This window comes from Martes martes (assembly GCF_963455335.1).
Source record: "Martes martes genome assembly, chromosome: 10".
Lineage (NCBI taxonomy): Eukaryota > Metazoa > Chordata > Mammalia > Carnivora > Mustelidae > Martes > Martes martes.
This window is the reverse complement of record NC_137898.1, coordinates 68,036,697-68,062,879: the sequence shown is the minus strand read 5'-3', so window position 1 is coordinate 68,062,879 and position 26,183 is coordinate 68,036,697. Positions and strand designations below refer to the sequence as shown.

The following is a 26,183-nucleotide window of genomic DNA, read 5'->3' as shown; positions in this document are numbered from 1 at the left end:
CAGTTGATAATGACACTATGCTCTCCAGGTCTGGACTTAAGCCATGCTGATGAAGGAATGGACATTCCTTGCTCAAATGAAACCACTCTTCTTGCTCCACCCCTGGGCCTCTTGCCTATTATTCCTGGGTGTGATCAAGAGATCACAGCCTAGGAATGCGGTAATTACAGCCTTAAAAGTTCAAGAGAAGACGTGGTTAGAATATGTATTCTACGTTTACATTATGAAAGTCCAAATGACAAATATGACCAGAAAATGAATTATTATTCATTTTCCTGCATATTCTGGGTGAGGTGTGTATTTTTGGTAGTCATCAATGAGGCCAGTAATGACCTCTGGTAGTCACTGGAAGCCAGTATTCAGTGACACAATGGATGCAACATCATGAGTAATGACATAATCAGCATTAAATAGATGGTATTGGGGAACCGTAGAGGCAAGATCCATATAGTTCAATACAAACACTTTCTCAAGGGTCATAGCATTGTGAATAACTGCACTACCATTTTTTTATTGCAGTGGGAGATATGAAATTAGCCAGGAATGGGACATCTGGCAATAAAGAAGATGAAGAGATGGGGTCTATATACTACAAAGAATCTTCACATGCACTGACTGAGCAATAAATATATACTCTTTCTCTATCCATTATTCTAAATCTTTATTGAGGAAACACTCTACTTATGTGGTGAAAAATAAAAGGTGAAATTCTAGGAAAAAAAAAAAAACCCTAGAAACATAATGAAACATCATGGATGAAACTTAAATCCTGGTTAAACATCATCAATTATAAGACAATCTAGGGCAAGTAGAAAAATTTGAAAATGGGCTGAATATTAGATGATACTGGATAATTACTGTTATTTTTCTTTGTTACGATAATGATACCGTAATTATGTGGAAGAAAAAGTCTTCACTTTAAGGAAACTCAGGTTTAAGTATTTGGGAGTGAAATGATAAGTGAAAAGCTTATCTTCAAACAATTCATCAAAAACAACTATATATCTATAGGGATACAGTAAAAGCAAATACACACATACACAAAAGGCAAAGTGTTAAAAATTATTCAATCTATGGGGCGCCTGGGTGGCTCAGTGGGTTAAAGCCTCTGCCTTCTGCTCAGGTCATGATCCCGGGGTCCTGGGATCAAGCCCCGCATCGGGCTCTCTGCTCAGCGGGGAGCCTGCTTCCTCCTCTCTCTCTGCCTACTTGTGATCTCTGTCTGTCAAATAAATTAATAAAATCTTTAAAAAAAAAAAAAAGTAGATGTTTACACTAATAGACCATGAGTTTCTTGAAGGAATGGGCTTGACTTTCATTTTCGAGTTCCTAGCACCTAGCCCAGTGCCTGGCATGCAGTAACCATTCAATAAATATTTACCAAATAAAAAATGACTGTTTCACATTTAACTCTAAACAGTAAGTTTTTATTGATCTTATCCCCAACCCATATATGTTGCTTAGTGAATCGATTCTCTATCATGCTCCCATAGCAACATAAATGTTTTAGTACCCATTAAAAACCTCTATCATTGCATTTACTGCATTGTACTGAAATTGTCTATGTCTGTCTTACCCAGGAGACTAAAATTTTTTGAGATTACTGATCTCGTAGCTTTGTATCACAAACGCAGCACTGTAGTTGGCCCTAATACATAGCAGGCATTTTCTAAGCTGGGCAGAACAATTATGACTTTAAGTTTTGGTCTGCAAAAACTTTATTTCTGAATGTACATGTGATCTTAACAAATACTTTTAACAATCAAAATTAACAATATCACTACAGGACAATCAACAGTAAGATAAAGTGCCAAAGTATTTGAATGAGTGTAGTCTGGATAAAACAGTGGGAAAAACAATGGCTTTACATTTTAAAAAAGCACAAAAAAACCTATTTTCTATTGCTTCTGTTTGAGTTTTCAAATTTCAAGACTGCTTTCCATACTACAGCAGGCAAAAATTTCCAAACAGACTTACCTTTAAAAGCTTAGCAGCTGGCTCCAGGTTGACTTTCTATGAAAATAATTCAGGAGACCAACTGTTTTTATTCTCAGGCACAGAAGGTGGGCAATTTTCTGAAAATGGAAAGCAACGCTGGACTTCTGAACAAGAATCAAGTCCCAAAACTGACTCTTCAGAAAGCCAGCCTGAACTTGTTCTTCGTTTGACACATTTCAGTTTCTTTCTCAGTAATTCTTCTTGATCAGTAGAATCACAAGCAGCAGAGCATTTCCTTAGAGCCACGGCTTGGAATTCAAGCATCTCTCTAGGAAATACTTTTTTTGTGGTAGGAGGGACCCATTCATTATCAGTTTCAGGACACTCAGCAATAGGACTATTGAAAACCTCTGGTTGTGTAATGCCAGATTTAATAGGGCTTCTGAATTTCTGGCTGGGTGTCTTTACATTGTTTGGACACCTACGGGTGGCTTGGTGTGCATCACTTTCAGAGGAAATCCTTCTTTTTTTATGGTTAACATCAAGATCCGAATAAAAGACAAGTAAATTTTTGAAAGCTCCTTTTACCCCATGAGCTCTTGTTTGGTGGAATCCTGCGACTGGAGTTGACTGTGAACATGGAACAAAATCTTGACTATCTCCAAAATCATATTCTGAATCTTCCTGAAAATGAGGTGGAGAAGAACATGTTCTTGGACACACAGAAGCAGATATGCTTTGCAAAGTTAACTTTTGTGAAAATTGGCTGGAATTCTCAGGAAGTGATCTCAGTGAGAAATCTGATTCTGTATGATGACTTTCTGCCAAAGATTTTCCCGACTGTAACAAAATGTCCTGTGACTTTTTAGTAATTTCTGTTGTAATCTCCATTTCTTTAGCACTATCATCAAAGAGATCAGCAGAAGCATTGTAGCTACTACCTTCATGACCAGTAGAATAGTTCTGTGTTAAGTTATTGTTGATATGTCCACAAGGCATTTCTTTCAGTGTACTTGTACTTTTGGGACTACTACAAAGTGCTTCTAAAGGATATGTAAGCTTTCTGCAGATTGTAAAACTGTCGCCTTGGTTCTTTGGCCACCTATAATGTTGTTTATTTTCTAAGTTGCAAAAGTCAGAAATATTACATCTCCTTGAACGCAAAGTTACCAACTTTTCACTCATTTCTGAAAATGATTTTTCTCCACATCTTTTGAAATATTTGCTACTGAGATAAGAATGGTCACTCTCTGAAGTATTGCACTGAAGTGAAATTTTAGCCCTATGTGGTGGAATTCTGGTAGACTTAAGAGTACCTGTTGTTTCTAAACCTTCTGAAGATGGAAACAGAGCTGACTGACAAGAATTTGGTGGAAAATATTCAGAAATATCACTTCCATTACTACTTATAGAGACAGCCTCTGCTGTGTTATTTGACTGTGACTCCTTCTGAACACTAGGACTTGGATTTGCTTCACGGTTGGAAAGGAAGTTATCTTTGCTACAGCTTGCTTTGATGGTTGTTTGAGATGATCTTAAAGCTATAGGTGGTATATGGACAGCTCCAGTAGTTGTCTGGGAAGTCACAGATAACCTGCTGTGGTCTGCATGTAATCTATCGATGTCATTATCTAGAAGACACTTCCTACTACTGGCATCTGTCTGGGTTATAGCAATTTCACTTTCAATAATTGCCAGAAACTCATTCAGGCTTTCAGAGAATGGCAGATCATCCCAAATCTCAGCGTCAGAGTCCTGGGAACCACCAGTTACCTCTTCAAGTCTGAGTGATGAAGGTGGACAAAATGTAGATCTCTCCTGAAGGCTATTGGGGTTATCTAAATCATGATACTGGTGACATGTGGGCTCACGTGGGGAATACCTATTTTTAATTTCCACTGCACTGTGGAAGGATTTTTTATTACCTGACTCAAGGGGCTCTTGCATTTTCAAAGGGAAAAAATTAGGGTGAGTAACTCTGATTTCATGACTGCTATGGACTGCGGTGGGCTGATAAGCTTGTAAGCCAAGCTCTTCATCCAACTTCTGTGCTGTACTCCTTTTATCCATGTATGAAACAAGGCTCCAAGAACCCTGAAAGGCATCATGGCAGCTATTATTGGAAGCAGTGGCCTCTGTAAAAGAGATGTACTTTCTGTTCTGGTGAAGAGTACCAATGGCCTTGCTTTGTTCTGAAGCTGAAAAATCATCATTTGTTAGGTGTGAAAGAGTAGAAGTGAGTTCAAGTGATGCCTGCCAGAATCTTGAAAAATTACCTCTGCTATGGGACTTGAAAAAACAAGAACTGCTGTCAGGGTCACAGATGTTGCTGAGATCACTATCCGTGTGTTCTGAAGCAAGTAAGTGGCTACTTGATGCCTGGGTGCCACCATCAAGTTTCCTGAAATCAGAAATCTGCAAAAGCTGATGGAAGTAGTCAATGACAGTGAAGCTGGCAACACCTGGGTCTGGTAGAACAATCTGGCAAGCTACTAATGCTTTAACTTCTCTCCTGTGGTTAGAGCATTGCTTTAAGAAGTTATTAGAATCTGAACCTTGTCCATCTCGGTTTCCAAAATTCTGTGAAAGTAGTAAATGAATTTAAATGAGAACAAAAATCTCTTCTTTTGACTCAAAAGTGAAACAGAGACTTAACAGATTAAAATAGACACAGTTGTAACTTCTACCCCAAAATTTGAATTCCTATAGTGTTTTAGGTAGAGTAGCATAAGTAATAGAAATAAACCTTGGAGTAAAGAGACTGGTTCTAACATTTACTACTATTGGGGCTTTGGACAAATTATTTAACTTCTCTGAACGTTAGTTCTCTCATGCATAAAATAAGGATAAATATGCAGGACTATTATATTATCAGTAACACAAGGAAAACTGCAGTGCCAAGCAAACAGTAGTTGCTCAATAGTACCTACTATTATATTTCTCATTAGACTCCAGAAACTTTGAACGTTTAGGGAAAAGTTCTCACTCATTAAAAAGAAGAAAAAAACAAAAATCATCTAAGATTTTAACAACAACAACAAAAAGTTCAGTGGCTCCTGATTTCACTGTTACTTTGATTTTTTCTCAATGTTTAGCTGTGGAATGCTATTTCCTCTTTTGAAACCTGGATTCAAGTGTGGGCAAAATTTCTATTTGTTCCCTTTAGCATAGATGAGACAGAAAACGATTATTCCTACAGTCAGTATATTCTTATAACTTCTACAATCACTTTTGTAATTATTTAAGACCATTCTTCCCACCTATTCTTAGAGTAACAAATACTCAGATACTTTCTTTTCCATGTTAGTTCTTTCCTACTTTTATAGATGACAGAATCAAACCAATAAAGAGTTAAGTTTTACTACAGAATTTAAACAAATTCTGGAGAGTGAAATAAACACCAAATATCAAAACAAAATATCTAACTATTCTGACTTTAAAATTAATTTACATTTTTAAAGCTCTGAAAGCATCTGAACTGGGCTCTTCTGACTTGAAAGAGGAAGCTGTCACACATGGTGTTTTAACAGATCGCGGTTAGCCTATTTTTACAGTTTAAAGCGCTTCTACAGACTCTTACATGTATGACTCCAAAAACTATTCAGAAAATTCAAAGTATTTTATTACAATGAAAATGTTAACAGAATACTAAAAAGAAAGCTAGTCTCAATTACCGTCACTCCAAAAATAAAGCTTTGTCCAACAAAGCAAATTTCAACTGCTTTAGTTAATAGGTTCCGAACTGCATCATTGTCCAGTGTTTCTGAAATTTCATTAGGATCCTGAATGTACCTTGATTAGAAAGAAAAGTAAAAATATGAAGACAAAAGCTTTGAACTTTTAACTTGCCATAAAAAAAATACAGTTAGTTTGAAAATGCAGCATAAACCTTTTGAGTGACATATAGAAAAAAAAAAAAAAGACTTTAAAAGGTAGGCATTTTGCTCCCTTTAGTTTCCCATAGCTTAGAAAGTAAAAAATGATCAAGCGTGTATAAAGTGGATCCCTTCCTAGTAATCAAGCCCAGCAATTATTTGAAAAGCGGCAGTAGGAGTAGTAGTGGGATCTCTAGCCCTCAAAGCAGAGGAAGTCTTTCTTCTTTTGATAATCCAGTTTGTTCTCAACTACAAGGAAATGGACAGAGATTATTTTCTGGCAAGTGAGAGAGTATTCTCAAGAGTAGGAGATGGAAGGGAAGAAAAAGCTTTTAATCGCTTGTATCATTCTTACATCTCAGGACACCTCAATAGGTCAAACTATGCAGATGATGTTGCAGTGCAAGTGAAAGAAATGACAAATTTTCAACCTCTGATATGCAAATATTCCCTCAATGGCTTCTTCTATTTTAAGGGACTTTAGCTACTTTAATGCTCCTCAGTCTGGATAATCCTTTAGTTTGAAACAATTTTACTTTCTTATCTTCTAATATCTATCTATCTAATCTATCTAATCTATCTAATCTAATCTAATCTATCTATCTAATATGGATTACAGTATTGTAAACTAATATTTTTAGGACAGCTAAATTTCCCTGAAAAAAAGGAGCCTAGCTTAACATTGTCATAATATGTAATGAGAAAATACATACCTTTTTATTTGATCATTTTTAAAAGGAACTGATAATCTGAGGTCAAGTGATTATCTTTCAAGCAAATGCGTATTACCTTAAAAACATGTATCTTCAAATTCTACTGATATACTGAAAGAGTAGCTAAGAGAAAAAAATACTTTAAATAGTCTTACCTGTGCAAACCAGTGGCTGTAAGACCAAAAAATGCATCTAAGCAGCTTCCAAATACAGTAATGCCAAATAATTTGTTAGATTCTGCAACTTTTAAGGAAAGTTTGTATCTATAATTGGCATTTTCAGCTTTACCAGTAGAGCCACATTTTGGACAATGAGACCTGGAAGAGTGGAGGAAAAAAAAAAAGTACAGATGTTCACTATTTTTTTTTTTTTTTTTTTTACTATGGAAAACAAATCTGGAAAAGTAAAGATTAAAAATAATATTTTGTGTACAAATGTACTTATATAACTCATATTCTTAAACGATTTCAGATCAGGATCTTTTCAATTTCTCTATTCATGAGAACTACTTTTCCTGACTTAAATTAAGTAGCACCAAATTGATAGAAAACTGGAGTGCCTGGCTGGCTCAGCTGGTAGAGCATGCAACTCTAGATCTCAGGGTAGTGAGTTTGAGGCCCACAATCGGCGTGGAGCTTACTTAAAAAAAGGAAAAATAAAACCTGTGTGCATGAGAGAAGGAGAGAGAGAAAAGAAGAGGGAGAGGGAGGGAGAAAAAGAGAGAGGGTAAGGAAAGGAAGGGGGAGGTAGAAAGATATTCTTATTAGGTAGCTAAATTACCATTAACAAATTGAGGCATATTATAGTGTGGAATTGGGGGGGGGGGCAAAGTAAACAATGAAATGAGGACCACACCAACAGAAGACCTGATGTTTAAGGTCTATCTTTTAAGAGAATAATATCTGTTAAGAGAATGATGAATAATCTTGAAACATTTAATAAATATTGATATACAAATTACCTAGTTTTCTTTTTCTCACCAATATAAGAACAACCTGTACTTTCTTTAATTCTTTGAAATATGCTGAGAATCTATCAGGTTACCAAAATTAGGTGTGAAACATTTTTAAAGTTGTTTTTAAGGCAATATATAACTATGGCCAAAGGCTTTCTTGGCAAAAACTACTGTGGTTAATTGTAACTCTACTGTTATGTACTAGTGGTCTGGTCTTGGGATAGTTACAAATTACTTAATCCTTGATTTTCTAATCTGCAAAAAAAAAACAAAAAAACAAAAAAACAAAAAAAACAGGATTGAAGAATAAAATGTGACAAAGTGTAAGAAAGAAAATAAATAGGGGCACCTGGGTAGCTCAGTCAAGCAAGCATAGGACTCTTGATTTCAGCTCAGGTTATGATCTCTGGGTAGTGAGATCCAGCCCCAGGTCAGGCTCCAGGCTCAGCACAGCAGAGTCTATTTGAGATTTTTTCTTTCCCTCTCCCTTTATCCCTCCCATCACTTGTGTGCACATGCTTGGTGCATGCTCTCTCTTCTCAATAAACTCTTAAAAAAAAAAAAAAAAAAGAAAGTGGGGCGCCTGGGTGGCTCAGTGGGTTAAAGCCTCTGGCCTTCAGCTCAGGTCATGATCCCAGGGTCCTGGAATCAAGCCCCGCATGGGCTCTCTGCTCAGCGGGGAGCCTGCTTCCCTTCCTCTCTCTCTCTGCCTGCCTCTCTGCCTGCTTGTGATCTCTGTCTGTCAAATAAATAAATAAAATCTTAAAAAAAAAACCAACAAAACACTTTAAAAAAAAAAGAAAGTAAGGAAAGAATGTAGTGCAGATCTTGCCAAATTAATGTGGTCAGTCTGCTTCGTCCTCATAATTATACTAAATACTGTGATGATTACTGTCATTTCTAGTGTTTCCCTCCTTTCTAGTTTTCTGCAATGTCTTTAACTCTGATAGCCATCTTTCATGTTCTTAATTTAGCAAACTGACCTCTTAATACATCTTATGGTAATGGTTAATCCTAGGATTTTATTCTTCCTTCATGACCGTAATGATCTGGCTTAAAAACGAAAGGCAAAATGCAAATAGAAAATAATGTTAGAGATAGTTGTATAATTTGGTTACTGCCAGAAAACCACCAGGGGGAGCCTAAAATCCATAGCTCACAAGGTGACTATTTTGAACAAAGGTTAATCCTTTGTGTAAATTACTGATTCACCATCACTAGATCTGTGCTAATTATTTTTTTGCTTTTGCTACACTGAAAATGGCTGCATGCCAATCCATTCATCTATCCTTACTCTTACGTATTAATAATACATTCAGGTCTAATGTAAACCTCTCGACAAATCTTAGAAAAATATACATCAGCGTTTTTGCAGTTTACAAATGTTTTTAAGCAGCCCAGGAATTTCTATGCATATTAAAGTTTAAAACCCTCTAATCTATTAGTCCATACTGACACTTATTTATTTTAATCCAGCTTTATTCCTCTTGGATTATACATATTTATTATGTTAAATATTATAATGATAATATAAATATATTAAAGTATATATAATTTAGTATATATATGCATTAATACTAAAAACCTAGTTTTTGTTAGACTATCATTGGTCTTCTGCTTGCAAGATAGTTCATCATTAGCCTTACAGTTCTTACAGTTATAAGACATCACTGAAGGAAAAACTACAGGCTAGGAATTGAAATCCTTAGATTTGGGTCATAAAATCCACCTCAATTGCTCCATTTGTAAATACCTTGTTTATTGTGTTAAAATAAAGATTCTGATTCATTAAGTTTGGGACAAGGCCCAAGATTCTGCATTTCAAATAAGCTTCCAGATGAGCTGATACAGCTCTTCTCAGACCACCTTTTGAGAAGCAAAGGTAGAGACAACACATTCAAATCAGTCCCCTGATTTAACTTCTAGAGGCACTCCTATTTTCCAAAAACATCATTTGTTAACGGAATAGCAGTCTTCAAATTTTTCGGTCTCAGGGAAGGGCAGGGAGCCCGGGACTCCAGGATCATGACCTGAGCCGAAGGCAGTCACTTAACCAACTGAGCCACCCAGGTACCCAGGCCCCTTTATATTCTTAAAAAACTGAGAACGCCAGAGAGCTTCTATGTGACTAATATCTACCTATATTTTTAACGGAATATGAAATATTAATGAAAATAAGAAATTAAAATTGAGAAATCTAAAAAAATATTTATAATCTACTCAAATAATAGATCCATTGCGTGGTTAACCAAAAAAAAATCATCTTTATGAAAAATAACTGTGTTCCAAAATAAAAAAATTAGCATCAAGAGAAGGGCATTGTTTTATAGTTTGTAAATTTCTTTAAAGTCTGACTTAATAACTACTGCTGGATCCTCATATTTCCTTCTTTGCTCAATCTATTGTATACCTAAATAGTTCAGTCAGAACTCCCTTACCCAGGGCTTCTTAAGCTCTGGGAAAGAGGGGGCAGTGATGTCATTCTGGATAGAAATTCCACTGTTAATCTGAAGGTAATATAGTGATTAGGTAATGCAGACAGCAGCCAAATTTTTAGGGTTGAATATGTTTCTGCCACTAACTAGTTAGCTGTGTAATTTGGGGCATGTTACTTAACTTTTCTAAGCTTTAATTTTCTTCTTTGAAGGCTGGCATTAATAGCATCACTCATAGGGCTGTTGTATTAAAAGATAAGCTTATAAAGCTCCCGGCATAGTGCTTAGCAAATGGTCAACATTCATTAATGTTATCTATTGTTATTACCAGGCCAAAGAGGCAATAATGGCAATATTGTTCAATGTATATTTTTGTTGCAGGTTATCTTCATAAGAAGTAACTTGGTAAAGAGCAAACAAAACAATTTAAAAATATTTCACATGTATTGACTACTGATTATGTATCACACAATGTTCTAAGCATTTTGTGTATATTAACTCATTAGGTCTTATAAAAACCCTATGACACAAATATATTTTGAAAGCCCAGATAATTCAAGTGACAGGGTTGGGAGTCTGGCTCCAGAGAATTATGTTTTTTAATCATCATGATATATTGCAGTAAGTATACTTTTTTAAATAATCTTTTTAAGGTTTTATTTATTCATTTACCAGAGAGGGAGAGTACAAAGCAGGGAGAGTAGCAGGCAGAGTGGGAGGGAAAAGTAAGCTCTCTGCTGAGCCAGGAGCCAGATGTGGGACTCAATCCCAGGACCCTAGGATCCCAACCTGAGCCAAAAGCAGCGGTTTAACATAACAAACTGAGCCACCCAGGCGTCCCTGCAGTAAGTATACTTATAAACACTATCATAATGTCATTTATTCATTCACTTAACAAGTATTTTCTTTGTGGTTTTTTTTTTAAGATTATTTATTTATTTATTAGACAAAGAGAGAGAGATCATAAGTAGGCGGGGGGGGGGGGGGGGGGTTGGAAGGGTGGGGGAGTGGGTGGGTGGGTAGCAGTCTCCCTGCTGAGCAGAGAGTCTGATGCTTGCTCGAGCCCAGGACCCTGAGACCATGACCTGAGCCGAAGGCAGAGGTTTTTAACCCACTGAGCCACCCAGAAGCCCCTTCTGTGTATTTTCTATGAACTTGACCTTTGGGCTGGATGTTGAGGATTTAATGATGACTAACACAAACAGGGTGTTTCTGAGTTTACAAATGAATGCTTGAGAGAATGGCTCAATAAAAGAACAGCGATAATAACTAGAAGGATCTCTTAGTCTAGATAGGGGCTGGAACTACTAATCCTTCCCCATTAAATGCTAACTTGACTATTTAAGAATATTACTGGCACACTAGTAAGTTTTACTTACTTACTACCAAGTACTTACTATATATTCTCTCCTCTAGGCAGAAAGAAAAGTATTCTTAAAAGGAAAAAAAAAAAAAAAAAGATGTATTTATGCCTGTAAGTTGGGGGGAGGGGCAGAGGGAGAGAGAGAATGTCAAGCAGACTCCATGCATGACCTGAGCTGAAACCAAGAGTTGGACACTTAACCTACTGAGCCACCGAGGTGCCCCAAGTATTCTTTTTATTTATTTATTTATTTATTTGAGAGAGAGAAAGGAGAAAGAGAGCACACAACATGAGCACAAGCCGGGGGAGAGGCAGAGGGACAAGCAAAATCCCTGTTGAGCATGGAGCTCACTGCAGGGCTCCATACCAGGACTATGAGATCATGACCTGAATCGAAGGCACATGCTTACCTGACTGAGCCACCCAGCCCCAAAAAGAAAGTATTCTTAAGGAACTCCAATCCTAATCCTGATTTATACTTTAAAAATCAAAGAACCTTAGACTTTCAGGTATAATTGGCCAGCATCTCAGGACCACAAATAAAGTATTGTGAGTCAAGCTGTTGAAAGGTACAGAGATTTCTCTAATAGTCCCTTTTCTGAAGGAATTTATTTATTAAAAAAAAAAATAATCTGGGTATGAAGTGAAAATAAACATATAATAAACAAACAAACAAACAAACCCTACACCATTCCAGGGATATCCCAGAAGTGGACTAAGTTTTTGCATCAGGATTGGATTTACTCTCAAGAAAGTACTTGTCTTCTCTAAAGCAGGTACCTAGCAAAGGCTTGGAGGTAACCTGAACACCCCCCCCACCACCCCCACCGCCCAGCTCTAGATGATTACCAGACAATTCTATTCTGGATTTAAAGAACCGACCCAAGAGAATCTGTCCTGGTATATGGTGGGTTTTTTTAAAAATAATTTATAACTTTAATATAATCTAGTTCTGCAACTTATTAAACAAAAGTACAGTTCTATCTGGAGGTGTTTTCACCTTCAGCACATTGGGTAGGTTCTTCTCTGGAATGAATGTTCTGATGTCTAAGGAGCACTGAACTCCATCTGTAGGCTTTCCCACAGTCTTTACATATAAAAGGTTTCTCTCCACTGTGCATTCTCAGATGCTGACTTAGATATGAACTCTGACTGAGTCTTCCCAGTGTCATTATACTCAGAGGGCTTCTCTTCTCAATGAATCGTCTGATGCTGAATAAGATGAGCACTCCACCTAAAGTAGTTCCTATACTCATGACATTTGTAGGGTTTTTCTCAACTGTATGAATACTCTGATGCTCAACAAGGTTTGAGCTCTGGTTAAAGGTTTTCCCACAGTTGCTATACTTAAAGGGTTTTTTTCTAGAATGAATTCTCTGGTGGATTATAAGGCATGAATTATAAATGAAGACTTCACCACATTCACTACATTTATGGTCTTCCTTCCCTGCGGAAGTTTTCTTATGGGTGACAATCACCTGTCTGAAATGTTTCCACTGGGCAGGGGACTGCCTCAGTCTCTCCAATTTGGGATTTCTCTGTTGCTGCTCTAAAGTGCCCTCAACTTCAGAGGTGGCTCCAAATGTAGAGGTGCTGGTGGTGAGTTTTTCTGAGAACACCTGTGATTCCACTTCAGTAATGAGTGGTTGTAACAGTGATCCTTTGTCCCTGGACTCTGGGTATCTTCACTCTCTGGGAAAGGTTGGGTCTCCTGAGGTACACACTTGAGCTGGGCTTCCATGCTTGGTGCCTCTTCTGCCCATGGTTCTTTCTGTGCAGGTCCATGTGCCAGGCCTGGGACCTGGAGGTGATCAGATACCACTAGGTCTGTGTGGAACCAAAACTTACAAGGAGACTTAGAGACTCCTTTCAGAGCCAGCACAAGATGAAGGAAGAATAGCTAGAGTCTTGTTCAGGGCTTGAGGGTAAAAAAGACAGAGACAGAAACATCTACTAACCGCTCTACCTTGCCTCAGAGAGATTTGAATGTGGCAACTCTCCCTACTGCTGTCTCTCTGTCCAGCCTGAAGGCCAATGCTCTGGCTCCCACAACAGATCACGTGTCCCCTTCTCACCTATAGTCCTGGTTCAACAAGTCCTTTCCCTAAACACTCCAGCACAGTTAGTCTCCTTTCCATTCTTGGGATGATGTATGGTATGGTGAATTTAGTCCCTATTTGCTGTTGAGCTGTAGGAAATCTACAGTGTACACACGTATTTCCTCTCTTACGCTTACAGACTTTACTTTTACCTTTTGGAGACCAGGATTATCCGAGAGAAGCACTTCTGACATGAAGGATATGTAAAACTGGAATTCTGGAGAGCAAGAACGGAGGCCAGAAGAAATTTTCTTCCTCTATTCATATGTTCTCACTGCAGCCTGCAAAACAAAATAGCCATGGGATGAATGGAAAATCTTTCATTGTATGTACATAATTCACTTCTTAGGAAAACAACTTAGCCTCCACTGTAAAGCATTCAAATAGGTGTCTTTTGTGGTATGTGTCAAGATATTGAAAAACTCATTTTATTTTTCTGCCTAATTAAAAGTGTTAGTAGCAAGAAAATACGATTTAAATAGAGTAGCTCAAACAAATTTTGTTTTTAAATAAATGCAGCATCCCTGTAATTCAGGAATGATATAATTTAATCCTTTTCACAACTTTAGAAGAGCTTTAAGAACTTGTTTCTTCCGTTAACTGGAAGGAACTTAAATAAACTTATATGATTCTTTTAAAGAATCTAAATTGGGTAATGGTGCTTTTAGGCTGAAAAAAAAAATCCCTTTACTAGATTTCAGTGTATATGTTTTTATACAACTTAAAGAAAAAAAAAGACAATTCTGATTCTGCAAACAGACAAATAAAAATGTTAACATAGTTAAAAGAGAGATTTAAGATCCTTTTATAAAACACTCAGAAGTAGAATAATAATGTTCTGTTTAAAAAATCAATGTTGGGGACGCCTGGGTGGCTCAGTTGGTTAAGTGGCTGCCTTCGGCTCAGGTCATAATCCCAGCGTCCGGGGATCGAGTCCCACATCGGGCTCCTTGCTCTGCAGGGAGCCTGCTTCTCCCTCTGCCACTCTGTCTGCTTGTGCTCACTCTCTCTCTCTCTCTCTGACAAATAAATAAATAAAATCTTTAAAAAAAAAAATCAATGTTGGTTTATCAAAATTTAAAAAATGGATTAGCTTATTTATAGCATGATATAAATCTTTTGAAATTAAAGCTTCTGTACATGTTCAAGACAGAACTTTATCATAAATTTTTCATTTGTAAACATATAGAAAAGGTTTCAATTTCTGAAAATGAGTGGAACTGCTTCTGTGACTGCCATTAGCAAAATCAGACAAAATGGAAATTAGTTTAAAAATCATAATAGACTCTTTTAGATACCATTTTTCCTAAGGATGACCATAAATGTAGAAATGTGGTGACTATGGAAGGGAAATCTAAAGTGATACCAATTCTATCAAGCAAAACATTTCTGTGAAAATAAAATCTTGCCACCTAAGGCAGTAAGATGAAAACTTGTAAAGATGAAACATAAAGGGATTTTTATAAACCACTGACCTATGTTATTAAAGGGAACATAGAAAAAATAAAAAATCTAATCCTAACTCTTTGTTCTTTGTTGTCATCTTTGTTTTGGGACCCTCAGGATACATGACTAGTAAGGTTCTACCACAAGAAGACATGTAATCCCAGATTTGGTTGTCATCTAGGTCACATGGCAATCTCTAAGGACAAAGTAGAGTAGGGGAATGGAATACAAGGGGAAGACAGGAAGGTCACAAAATACTGCATTAGTGCTCCTAACCTCAAGTTCCTTTCCAACACAACAAATGATGGAATGTAGGTCAGCAAAGGCATCTTCCCTCTATATCTCCTCTAAAATCCAGTTTGTGGAAGGGTGTAACACGGTGTTACAGCTACTTATGAGCTTTGGGAGATAAAGTAGGGCAAAGCTCCCTACCTGAAAAATGTCATCCTTCTTAAAATTGTGCTATTTAGAATAAACCCTCAGTTCCTTACAATAGCCTATGAGGCTCTTGGTCATCTAGCCCCTCCTCCTTACCTCACCCTGTAACATTCTCCTGCTTAATCTCTGCACTTCAATCCATGCTAGCCTTCTTTCTGCTCCTCAGACACACCAATTTCCCTCCTCAGGTTTTTGTACTTTTCTCTTTGCCTAGAGTATTCTTGGGACTCCATTCTGGGACTCCGGGATCATGACTAGAGCCGAAAGCAGCTGCTCAACCAGCTGAGCAACTCAGGTGCCCACAAAGTATGTTCTTAATCCATATTCACTGAATAAAAAACTATAAGCAGAATTTTGCAATTTAAGAAAAAATTTTATAGGAGTAGGTATATGCAACATAATAGATTTCCTTCCCTTTTTATTTAAAGCCCCCTTTAAAAAGTCTTCCTCTATTAACAAAGAGGTCTGACATTTGTTTTGTCTAGTCATTTCCATTTGGTTTTATTCTCCCTAACACCTCTTTCCTTGGTTCTCTTTTGTTATTTAAGTGTTAGTAATTTATGCTAAAGAGAACACAAAAAGATAATCTGAGTTGTATCCTTTGTTCAGAGGTAAAACACTCCCCTACTACAATACATTTTACATTTCTCTGTTTTTGCTTCTTTTCCTTCCTCCTCTGTCTAAAATGTTCTTTCACTTGCCTGGCTAATGCTTATTCTTCTTTAAGAAGTCTTCTTAAGGGCCTTTTTCTCCAAGAAGCTTTCCCAGGTAAAGGACCCTATTTTTTAATTTGCCACTTATCACATCCTAATAAACTTACCTGTTTAATGTTTTCTTCTGGAACAGAGTAAGATCTTAGAAGTACCATCTCATTATATCCCCAGGGCCAAGCTTAAAAACTGTTGATCTGAACTTCAGCTGTTAACTTCCTTCCTGATTTTCAGCCTTGTTCTTCCTAAGCTGGTTTTACCATACACCATTAAATATAAAACCCAATTTTACCAAATCACAAAATAATCTTATATTTGTATACATACACATCAGCAGGCACAGAGTAGTTTCATATACAGTACCGTATTTAAAACTTATTTTAAACATTTGCATTATATCCTCATTTCCATTTTCCCCCTTAATTGTGGTCATATAATGAGCAGAGACTATCTTCTTTAGGGCTCTAAAATAAAGTTTTATTTTGTACCACAACTATATGGGGAACTACATCAAATCATATTCTTGACACAACTGTTATCAAACTAAAACTTTAGGAAATGGACTAAACCTTAACGATAACTAGGATACTATGCTAAATGTTATAGAGGAAACAATGCAAAATAAGATGCTTACTGTCTAATTGGGCAGACAGCTCAACAACAAATGAAAACACAAGCAGAAATATTTGGGATTAATTTCTAAATTAATTGTGCAAGCACTAATTGCTGTGTTTTTAAGTTGGGTAAACTGTCTTTATTTAAGGGTCTATTGCCCTCTAGCGGGTCAAAAAAGTATGTCTAAAAAAACCACAGTATTTACAACTTAAAGGAAAATTTGAGAACTAAAATGAAAAAGGTCAGTCAACTATTTTTACTATTTGTGTTTCACCTGGTAACCCCAGAAAATGGCAAAAAGGCTTCTCATTAATTGTCCAGTAGACAAAAATCCAGTAAAATCCTTTCAAGCAGCCACTGTTGTTTTTTGCTGTTTTTTTACAGTGTTTCCTTTATGACACTTGTCCTCTAATTTATCTCTCTCTCTACTGCTTGACTTGTAGAATGTTTGATAGAGAACTGAATGAAACATCAGGAACAAGTAAATACCAAAGTTATGAAAATCTTACAATGGACTTGGGAACAATTTCATATATAGTATCTCTTTCAATTTATTTTTCTTCTTGATTTTCTTGGGAAGGATGGTGAAGAAGCATTTAATTTCTTTCAGCTCCATCACAGCCAGAAAATCATATTCCAGTTCAATTTTATCAGTTATTCATTGTGCAACTGCTAAATACCAGGTATTGGGGGATAAGTGCTGGGCAAAATGGACAATAATCACACAAAAAATTTAACTGATAACGTGGCAAATTCTATAAAAGAAATATACATAATGCTATGAGAAAATATAAGGGGACTAATCTAGTCGTAGCTTGGAGGACGGAGAATAGGCAAATACATAATCTTTTTTTTTTTTTGAAAGATTTTATTTATTTATTTGACAGAGATCACAAGTAGGCAGAGAGGCAGGCAGAGAGAGAAGGGGAAGCAGGCTCCCTGCTGAGCAGAGAGCCCTATGCGGCGCTCCATCCCAGGCCCCTGGGATCATGACCTGAGCTGAAGGCAGAGGCTTTAACCCACTGAGCCACCCAGGCACCACGGCAAATACATAATCTTTTTCTGGAAACAATTTTTCATAGTTGTCAGATTAAAGGTGATTTTAATTTTCTTTATATGTTAAAAGTATTTTGAAAATGTATTATGTTTATGCTTTAAAAAATGAATAAATATAATAAAAATACTAGGTAGTGAACTTAGAAATAACATACAAAGAAAGCCTTGGGTCCTCTCCATCTCTTACACTTAAAAGTAGAAAGAAAGAGGTTGAGATAGAGGGGGGAGAAAAATATATGTCAGGATAGGTTAATGGAACTAAATAGGACCTCAGTTAGCTTTTGTTTTGAAGTCCCAGAAGATTTCCCAGGAATGTCCAAGAGTGAAGACTGACTGAGATTTATTAAAATACATGGGTCCCGTATTTAACATAGAATACATGCTTTCTTTCTAATCAAGCTATATGGGGATCTAAACCATAACCAAAGATGCTTTATTAATTTACCATGAAAAATTACAGTCACAGGGAAGGGACACATCTTAAACACACATTTTCTTTTGGGTATAACTATATGTTAAACCAAATTAGAAAGAGGAAGTTGCTTGAAAAAGGGGTATTAGGTGAATCAAATATTTTAAGGGAATTAGGCTAATATAGTTGATGTGTTCTTTTCTCACTAGAGATGGTTTTGTCAGTGGGCCCAGATACAAAACTCATTAATCACCATCCATTTTCATATCAGCCAAGTGGTTTTCAAACTTTAGTGTCCATCAAAATCACCGGGAGGGCCTGATAAAATGGACTTCTGGGCCCCAACTTGAGTTTGATTCAGTAAATCTGGGATGAGGGCCAGAGAATTTGCACGTCTCACAAGATAATGCTTATGTTGCCCACATTTGAAAATCATTGGCCTAGCCATTGAGGCTGTCTGATGGTGAACAACACTTGTGATTAATGTGGTTACAGTTAAGTCATAAAGCTTGAGAGAATCTCTTTCAGATTATTTTGTAAATCTTTGCTCTACTATCTGGAGCCTTTTTATCTAAACTCCTTCACTACCAATTTCCTAGAAGACACCTTAATATGAAAAACCAGGGCACCTGGGTGGTTCAGTTGATTAAGTGTCTGCATTCCGCTCAGGTAACGATCCCAGAGTCCTGGGATCTAGTCCTGTGCTGGGCTCCCTCTGCCCCTCCCCCCACTCATTCTCTCAGTCTCACTCGCTCTTGCGCTCTCTCTCAAATAAATAAAATCTTAAAAACAAAACAAAAACCATGCCCCTATATGCACATACAGTGACATAATTTTTTCTCCTTTGGGCTAGACTAGAAAATCTAGAATAATTCTTATTAAATGTTAGATCATGAAGAAAAATTTAATTGTTTAACATTGTTGAGGACATGAATTCCTGTCCTCTTCAAGGTGCTTTTAGCTGCAGTAAGAACCAAAATGACATGAGACAGATTAACAAGAAAATAAAATTTAACAGCATGTTTACAGAGGGAATTCACATACTCCTGAAAATTCCAAAGACAGGCAAAATGAGGTACATATGTCACCCTGAACTAAGTAGAAGTGGGTAGGGGTCCAGGACTTCCTCGAGAAGGCATGCAATCCTCAGAAAAAAATTAAAAAGGGTCAATGTTTGGTAAACAAATACTTGCTGGGCCACTCAGAAACAATGGGAATAAGAGAGGACTTTGATCAAACAGGCCTTGCTGTTTCTCCTTTCTACCATACCTTACTATGTATCATAATGTGGAGATAGCTCTCATCTTGGATGAGGTCCTCTATCTACATTCTTTTCAGGCAGTTATGGGGGGAAGAAAAGGGCTCTTCTTGAATCTGCTGGGTTTTAATTGCTTTTTAACTCAAAATAATCTTCATGCCAGAGTGCCCCATCTTGGGGCAGCCTCTATACTCCCAAAACTGTTCATGCTGTGCAAGAAAATCTGTCACATTGTTGCTCTCAGATCTCCTGTTTCATATTACACAGGCCCAAGAGGCCTCAGCTATTTTAAGTCGTTCACTTAAAACTATCTAATGGTCACCCTTGAGAGTGCATACTTGTCTAATTTTTCTAAAAGTAGTCAAAACAAGTCCTTGAGAAATGATTTACTGACATTAACATGAAAATTCTGGAAAGGGATGAGAAGGCAGGAGACAGAAAACTAAACAAACAAAAAACAAAACCTCTTTTATTTGGAGAAATATTGGTGAAAAATACTTTAAAAACACTACCCAAGAAGGGGCTGCTGTCTGGCTCAGTCTGTAGAGCATGTGACTCTTAATCTGAGGGTCATGAGTTCAAGCCTCATGTTGGGTGTGGAGCCTATTAAAACAAAACAAAATAAACCCTAACAACAATAACAAAAAATCCAAGAACCACCCAAGAAATTCTTAGCGAGTACTACAGTTTGTCTATTGAATTTGTGGTAAATGTAATACTATTTTAGGGATGGGGAGGAGGAAAGAGTTACAGACAAAAAAACACAGGCTCTTGTGTTCAAGACACTTAAAACTATTGGCTAAGGCAATGTGTAACTACTAAGGAAGTGACACACAGGTACATACAATATCTGCAAGCTCCAGACTTCCACACCGAGGGGACAGTTTTGGAGAGCCAACTATGTTGACGTCTCATAGATATTTCAAGTTTTAATAGGTAAAAAACTTGAATTCTTAGTTTCCTCTTAAACTTCTTTGTAAAGACCGCTTTTAGACAATAGGCTTGAGCCGAGAGGTATGAACAGCAAGGCAAAAGGGCCCAGTGACCACCTGGCTGAATACAGACAAGCCTATCAGGTGACCTACCTCAAAATATCCATTGTCCCTAACAGACCAATGGGCTACTTACAACCAGGAACAGTTACCAAAAAGTTCCAAAGTACCAAAAAGAAAAAATTCTGTATGTCTCCATACCTCTTCACCTTCCTCCTTGAAATAATAGCCCCACTCTCTTGTGGCGGACGTCTCCTCTTTGCTGTCCTGCCTGCCACTCGCTTGTGGTATATTCAATAAACTATCTCCTTTGTGCCGTCTTGGGTGAATTCTTGCACTGCCTGTGCTACCCATTTCCACCAGATCATTGCCCCACATCTGGAGGCCCCAATCTGATCAGACAGACACCACATTCTTTTTTTACAGTTTTCTCTATCTCAGCAAATGGCACTACTCTCCAATCAGTTAAGTCAGGTCAGTTACCTAGGAATCACCTTTCATTCCCTTTTCCCTCAAATCCCACATTATACCCATCTGTATGTCCTTGGATCTATTTCCGTACCTAAAAACCACCATCCACTTCCCCCCATATATTCTGCCACCACCTTAATTCAAACCACCATCACCTATTACTTCTGCTGCTGCAATAGCCTCTACTGCATGATCTGGTCGCTACTCATCTCTTAAGGCCCATTTCACCACCTGTCCTTTCTGAATACATTTCAAGCAGCACCGGTCTTTCCTTAAGTTCTTGAACACTCAGACGTCAAGCTCTTTTCTACCTTAGGGCCTTTGCACAACCTTTTCTATTGCATGGCTGGATCATTTTCATCTTTTAGGCCTTACTCTAAGAGTCAACTCCTCTGTTAAAAAGAAAACTACAGACCCAAAATGGAGTCCATTTAGGCAGGGTCCCCAAATTGGCGTTTAATACCTAATCTAATTGCAGTTTTCAACCTTCCGCTGAAATACAGTCTTAACTGGTCAGTTAGGGATTTTCCGGATCAAAGCCAACAAGGGCTCTCTCCCATCTTATCAAAGGTAATCAGCATGATAAGACTTCCTGCTCCCCGACCAGCAGGAAGAGTGACCTTGCTTGGAACAATCCTTTCTTTTGCTAATAAGTTTCTAGCCCTACCCTCTTTCCCATAAAAACCTATTTTGTACAACCCTCCCGACCGCCCTTCTACTTGCTACTAAGATGCTACCTGAATCATTTAATAAAGCTAAAAAGATCTTCAAATTTACTTGGCTGAATTTAGTGTTTTAAGACCTCAGAAAGGCCATCCCAGACCAACCTAACTCAGTTTCCCATTATCCTTAACTCCATCCATCAAAGGTTTAAGTTGTATTTGGTGAGGAATCTAACTTGTTCACCATTTTAATACCAGTACCTAGTAACTCTTGGCAAAGGAAGGCACTTAAAACTATCTGCAGGATGACTAACTACTGGGTACTTTGTGACCCAGTCTTGCAAGGTCAGGAAAGGCTTCCTGACTTAATAAAATACAGGTTAAGGAAGGAGTAAAAATTGGTCTGGAGGTGAGGTGAGGTGGGTTGGTGCATTTGAGGAATTCAAAAAAGACATTCCTTCCACAGGGCTGGAGCCTAGGGCTAGAGTGGTGAAAAACAAGCTCAGAGATGGGCAAAAGCTAGACGAGAAAGGCCCTGTAAAATACGTGAAGGAGTTTAGACTTAAACCTCAGGGCAAATAGGAGGCAACAAAGGTTTTAAATAGGGGGGGGTGTGCCCCGACCAGATCTGCGACTTATCATACAGCCTGGCAATGCGGAGACTGGATTGGAAAATAACACAATTGAAGTAAGAGCCAGCTGGGAGGCTAGTCGCCTACCTATGTAGCAGTCTTGGTGTTAATTGTATGCATTTGAGATATTAAGAGGCTGATAAGGACGAGCCGAATATGAGACAAGGAAGGAATCTGGAAAACTCTTAAGTTTCCCGTTTGAGCACACTGATAAGCACTTTTCTCTCTAGGCCATCCAAGCAGTTTGAAAGACCCCTTTTCCGGCACCTGGGTGGCTCATTCGGTTAAGCGTCTGCTTTGGGCTCAGGTCAGGATCCCAAGGGTCCTGGTATCGAGTCCCGCACTGGGCTCCCTGCTTGGCGGGAAGCCTGCTTCTCCCTCTGCTCTTGTGCTCTCTCTCACCCTCTCTCAAATAAATGTATCAAATCTTTAAAAAAAAAAAAAAGAAAGAAAGAAAAAGATCCCTTTTTAGCACGCATTACTCGGCATAGCCTGCAAAATCTCTAATTCTGAGCACCCCAAAAGCAGGAATAGTACTTTCCCTCTTTGTATTACCGGTTCCAGACGCTCACCCACATCTAGCTCGATGGCTTAGTAAATGTTGAGTAAACGCTAGCTGAACTCTTATCAACAGCAGTGCCTAAAATTTAAATGACTGACCTTTTTCTCTTTACTCTCAGAAACCTTTTACAGAAAAGACTAACTCCTGAAAAAAAAATAACATAGAATGTTCTAATTCTCATTTATAACGACACTGAGGACCTCATTAGGAGTCTCGCCCTTTGCGCGTCCCGAGAATCTCTTCCCATAGTTCCTCACCTGAAGCAGAGGACGGAAACCTGCCCGGGCAACGCTCGTTGGTGCAGACCCCAGGACTTAGCGACCAGCCAGGAGCCTTCCAATCGAATCTCCCGCGTCCTTTTCCGCCGGAAGTGACGCTTTGGTAGTGGTTCCTCACAGCCAATCAGAAGAAGGCGCTGCCGAGGGTGGAGATTGAACACTGCGTTCTGTGAGTTTTTGGGAACGACCATTTTCGTCAAACTGTGGGTAGAGGCAGGGTTTGGCGAATGTTCTTCTCTGACTTGTGGAGTCGTGGCGTAGTCTATAAAGTTGGTTTTGGGGGTAGTATAGGGATCCCAGGAGGTGATGGTAGCACCCCTCCAGTCGGGGCTCAGCGGGGTGACTGGAAGGAGGAGTGGAAGCTGGGTAAAGAGGTTGGTGGCGCGGTGAAGATGGAAGGGGGTGAGGAAGCGGGATCTGAAGCGGGCTATCCTGAGCCGGGAGAAGAAAGGGGGCGTGTCCTGGAAGAAGGGACCAGGACGTAACTTGACTCGGGGCTATGTGGGCCCTGCCATCTCCAGTTAAGGGATGGGTTATGTGGGCAACATGGAGGTTTGGGGTGATCCATGAACAGAGTACCACAGGAGGTGGTTGACTGACTTAATGGAAGTGGGGTGCAAGGAGCCAGACCGAGCGGTCTGCGGAGTGACCCAGTGTAAGTCTCTACACCTCTCTTGGGGCCTCAGTTTCCTCATCAGTAAATGGGAGGGTCAATCGACACACTGATGCTTAAGTTAGATGAGTTGATGTGTGTGCCATTATGCCTAGCGATATAGTGACCTGCAGAGAACTCTCAAGAAATTGTCATGGTAGCTATTATTATTATCATTATATGGGTTTGCGGAGGGCAAGGGGTGTGGCAATGGAATTGAGGCCGGCAGGGAATGGCCGGAAAGTTGGATCTGTGGAGCGCTCTGGGAAAGGATGGGATTCCGGCGGCCAGGTAGGAGGAAGTCCAAGGATGGTAAGGGTCGGCTTGGGCTGTAACCGCGATGAAGCTGGACTCTATAGGGGCCTGCACGAGAGGAACAGGAAAAGTTGCCGCGCCCTCGCGTTCGGGGGCGGTGTGGTTTGGGTGACCAGGTGTGGGCGGTGTTGCCGCGGGGATGAGTGGCTTTGGGTTTCACCGGGGAGGAGCTTATCTGCGGTGGGCGGAGCTGTGGTTGGGCTCGGCTCTTGCTCGCGGCATCTACCGGTCTCGCTCCCACCCGCACTGCAGCCGCCAGCTTGAGGCATGGGGCGTCCCACCGTCCTGCTCCTGCTCTTGGCTATCCTGACGCCCGGGGCCGCCTTCCGTGTACCGCCGGCCATGAAGGCCCTCAGCAGCCTGCGCTGGTCAGCCAGTTCCACATTCCGCCGTACTGTTGCCAAGAATTACTCGGTTCACTACATCCAACAGAAGGTAAGGCGGAGCGGGGTGGGCGTGGGGGAAGACTTGAAGTTTCGAAGTCGCCGGTGTAATAGACCCGAGCCTAGGCACCGTAGCCCACCCAGACTTTCAGATCCCTAATGCCTAGGACTTGTTCGATCTTTGGCTCACAGCTCCCAGAGGGTGACACTAAGTTTCAGTTCTCTTTAAAATCTCTCCTCCCGTTACCAGTAATATAACATCAATCCTGGTTCCACACTTTCTTCTGTAATTGGCTATGATAGTCACTTCAACTTCTGCTCTCAGAGGATGCCCTAATTCAAATTTCCCTGACCTCCCGTCAAATTAAAATTATTTAATGCCAACTCTGTCTCCTACTCCGTGGTGACAGTCATCCTTTGTCCCTAAGCAGCCTCTAAATTCACGTTCCCAATATCTTACTAGATAATATTTAGTATTCAACCTAAAACGTCAGCCTGTCATCTCTTGCTTAGCTCAAACTTGATTTTGTAATCCTTTGATTAAGAGTTTTTAACCATTCCTATTCTCCATAAGACTGAACGTATGTGTAGCCCATGCTTATAGAGGAAATAGTAGAAGAGAGTCAAGATTTGAGGGTGGGGGTTAGCATTTCTATGGTTCTGAAGCTTGAGTTTAGAAGTTTAAAATAGCCTTGATGCCTGTGCTTGGCTGAAGCATAAGGCACTCTGACAAGCCTGGATAAAAAAGTACATCCTGGGTAAAATGACAGGATCTCTTATGGTTCTTTATTTCTGGGAGACTCTGTAAAGATAGGCAAAGTTTAGGGAAATGTGTGGATTAGAAAGAATTTAAGAGTCTGAGATTTGCTTTTGGAGTTGAATAGAACAGCATACCACTTTGTTAGCTCTGTGACCTTGGGAAAGTTACAGTACTTCTCTGAACCCAGTTTCTTGGGGTGCCTGGGTGGCTCACCAGGTTCAGGGCCTGCCCTAGGCGCTGGTCATGATCCCTAAGGTCCTAGGATCAGGTAGGGCTCCTGCTTAGCCGGAGTCATCTTTTTCCTCTCCTGCTCCTCCTCTGCTCTTGCTCTCTCCAGCGTGCATGCTCCCTCTCTTTCTCTCTCAAGCAGATAAATAAAATCTTTAAAAAAAAAAAAATGAACCCAGTTTCTTGATCTGGGGATTTGATAATGGTTAAATGGACAGATGACAAGTCCCCAGCAGAGTATTTGGCCCTAAATTTTGAATTTTGGTAGAGGGATTGTATGAATTTGTAACTTATAAGAAATTATTTTTAACCCAGAAATTTAAATTATAGTTTATGAGGAAGAGAAAGCATTTTATTTCAGCAGAGGTACCAGGAAACCGGGGACTTTTATTTTTTTATTTTTGAAACGGGACTTTTATTCAGACAACTTATTTAAGTTAAATCTGTAGGGTACAGTTCTTCATTTGTAAAATGAGGGGGTTGAATAAGGAACAGCAAATTACACACTCTACTGAGGAAAATTAAGGGCTTTGGGGGAGCTATCTCAGGGGGTTGGTAGGTGAAGGCCCAAGTGGAGGCCAAGTTAGGGTGTTCTAGCAACCCCTCTCTCCCTGAACTCTTTGAGCCTGAGCTTTATGCTTTGGTTTATTTCATGTATTGGGATTTTATATATGATTATTTGCAGAGTTTTACTGATAAAGTAAAATTGAAGAACTACTGCAATGAGGATCTCTGAAATCTCTTTAAAAGTGATGAAGGGGCACCTACGTGGCTCAGTTGATAAAGTGTCCCACTCTTGATTTTGGCTCAGATCTTGGTCTTAGGGCGGTAGGATCAAGCCCCATATTGGGCTCCCAGCTGAGCATGGAACTTGCTTAAGTTTCTCTCTCTCCCTCTCCCTCTGTTCCCTCCCCACACTTGTGCACATGTGCTTG

General features: G+C 39.1%; 2 protein-coding genes across 4 annotated transcripts in view; one reads left to right on the top strand and one right to left on the bottom strand.

Moving 5' to 3' along the window:
* Positions 1-1,710: 1,710 nt before the first annotated feature.
* DDIAS (DNA damage induced apoptosis suppressor) lies at positions 1,711-22,983 on the bottom strand. Its single transcript, XM_080815499.1, has 5 exons — positions 22,890-22,983; positions 13,531-13,659; positions 6,682-6,843; positions 5,613-5,730; positions 1,711-4,518 (listed from the first exon to the last, which is right to left on the bottom strand). Exons 2-5 carry the CDS (start codon positions 13,641-13,643, stop codon positions 2,014-2,016), a joined length of 2,898 nt encoding a protein of 965 aa, XP_080671625.1. The 5' UTR covers positions 13,644-13,659; positions 22,890-22,983; the 3' UTR covers positions 1,711-2,013.
* Positions 22,984-23,044: 61 nt separating this feature from the next.
* The window catches only part of PRCP (prolylcarboxypeptidase), a 74,005-nt gene continuing 70,866 nt past the window's right edge, over positions 23,045-26,183 (top strand). The window contains exons 1-2 of one of the 3 annotated variants that reach the window (XM_080816120.1): positions 23,045-23,079; positions 24,130-24,312. In XM_080816120.1, coding sequence (XP_080672246.1) covers positions 24,145-24,312 — 168 coding nt within the window. In that variant the 5' untranslated portion in view covers positions 23,045-23,079; positions 24,130-24,144. The other 2 variants (XM_080816121.1, XM_080816122.1) reach the window with 2 other exon arrangements.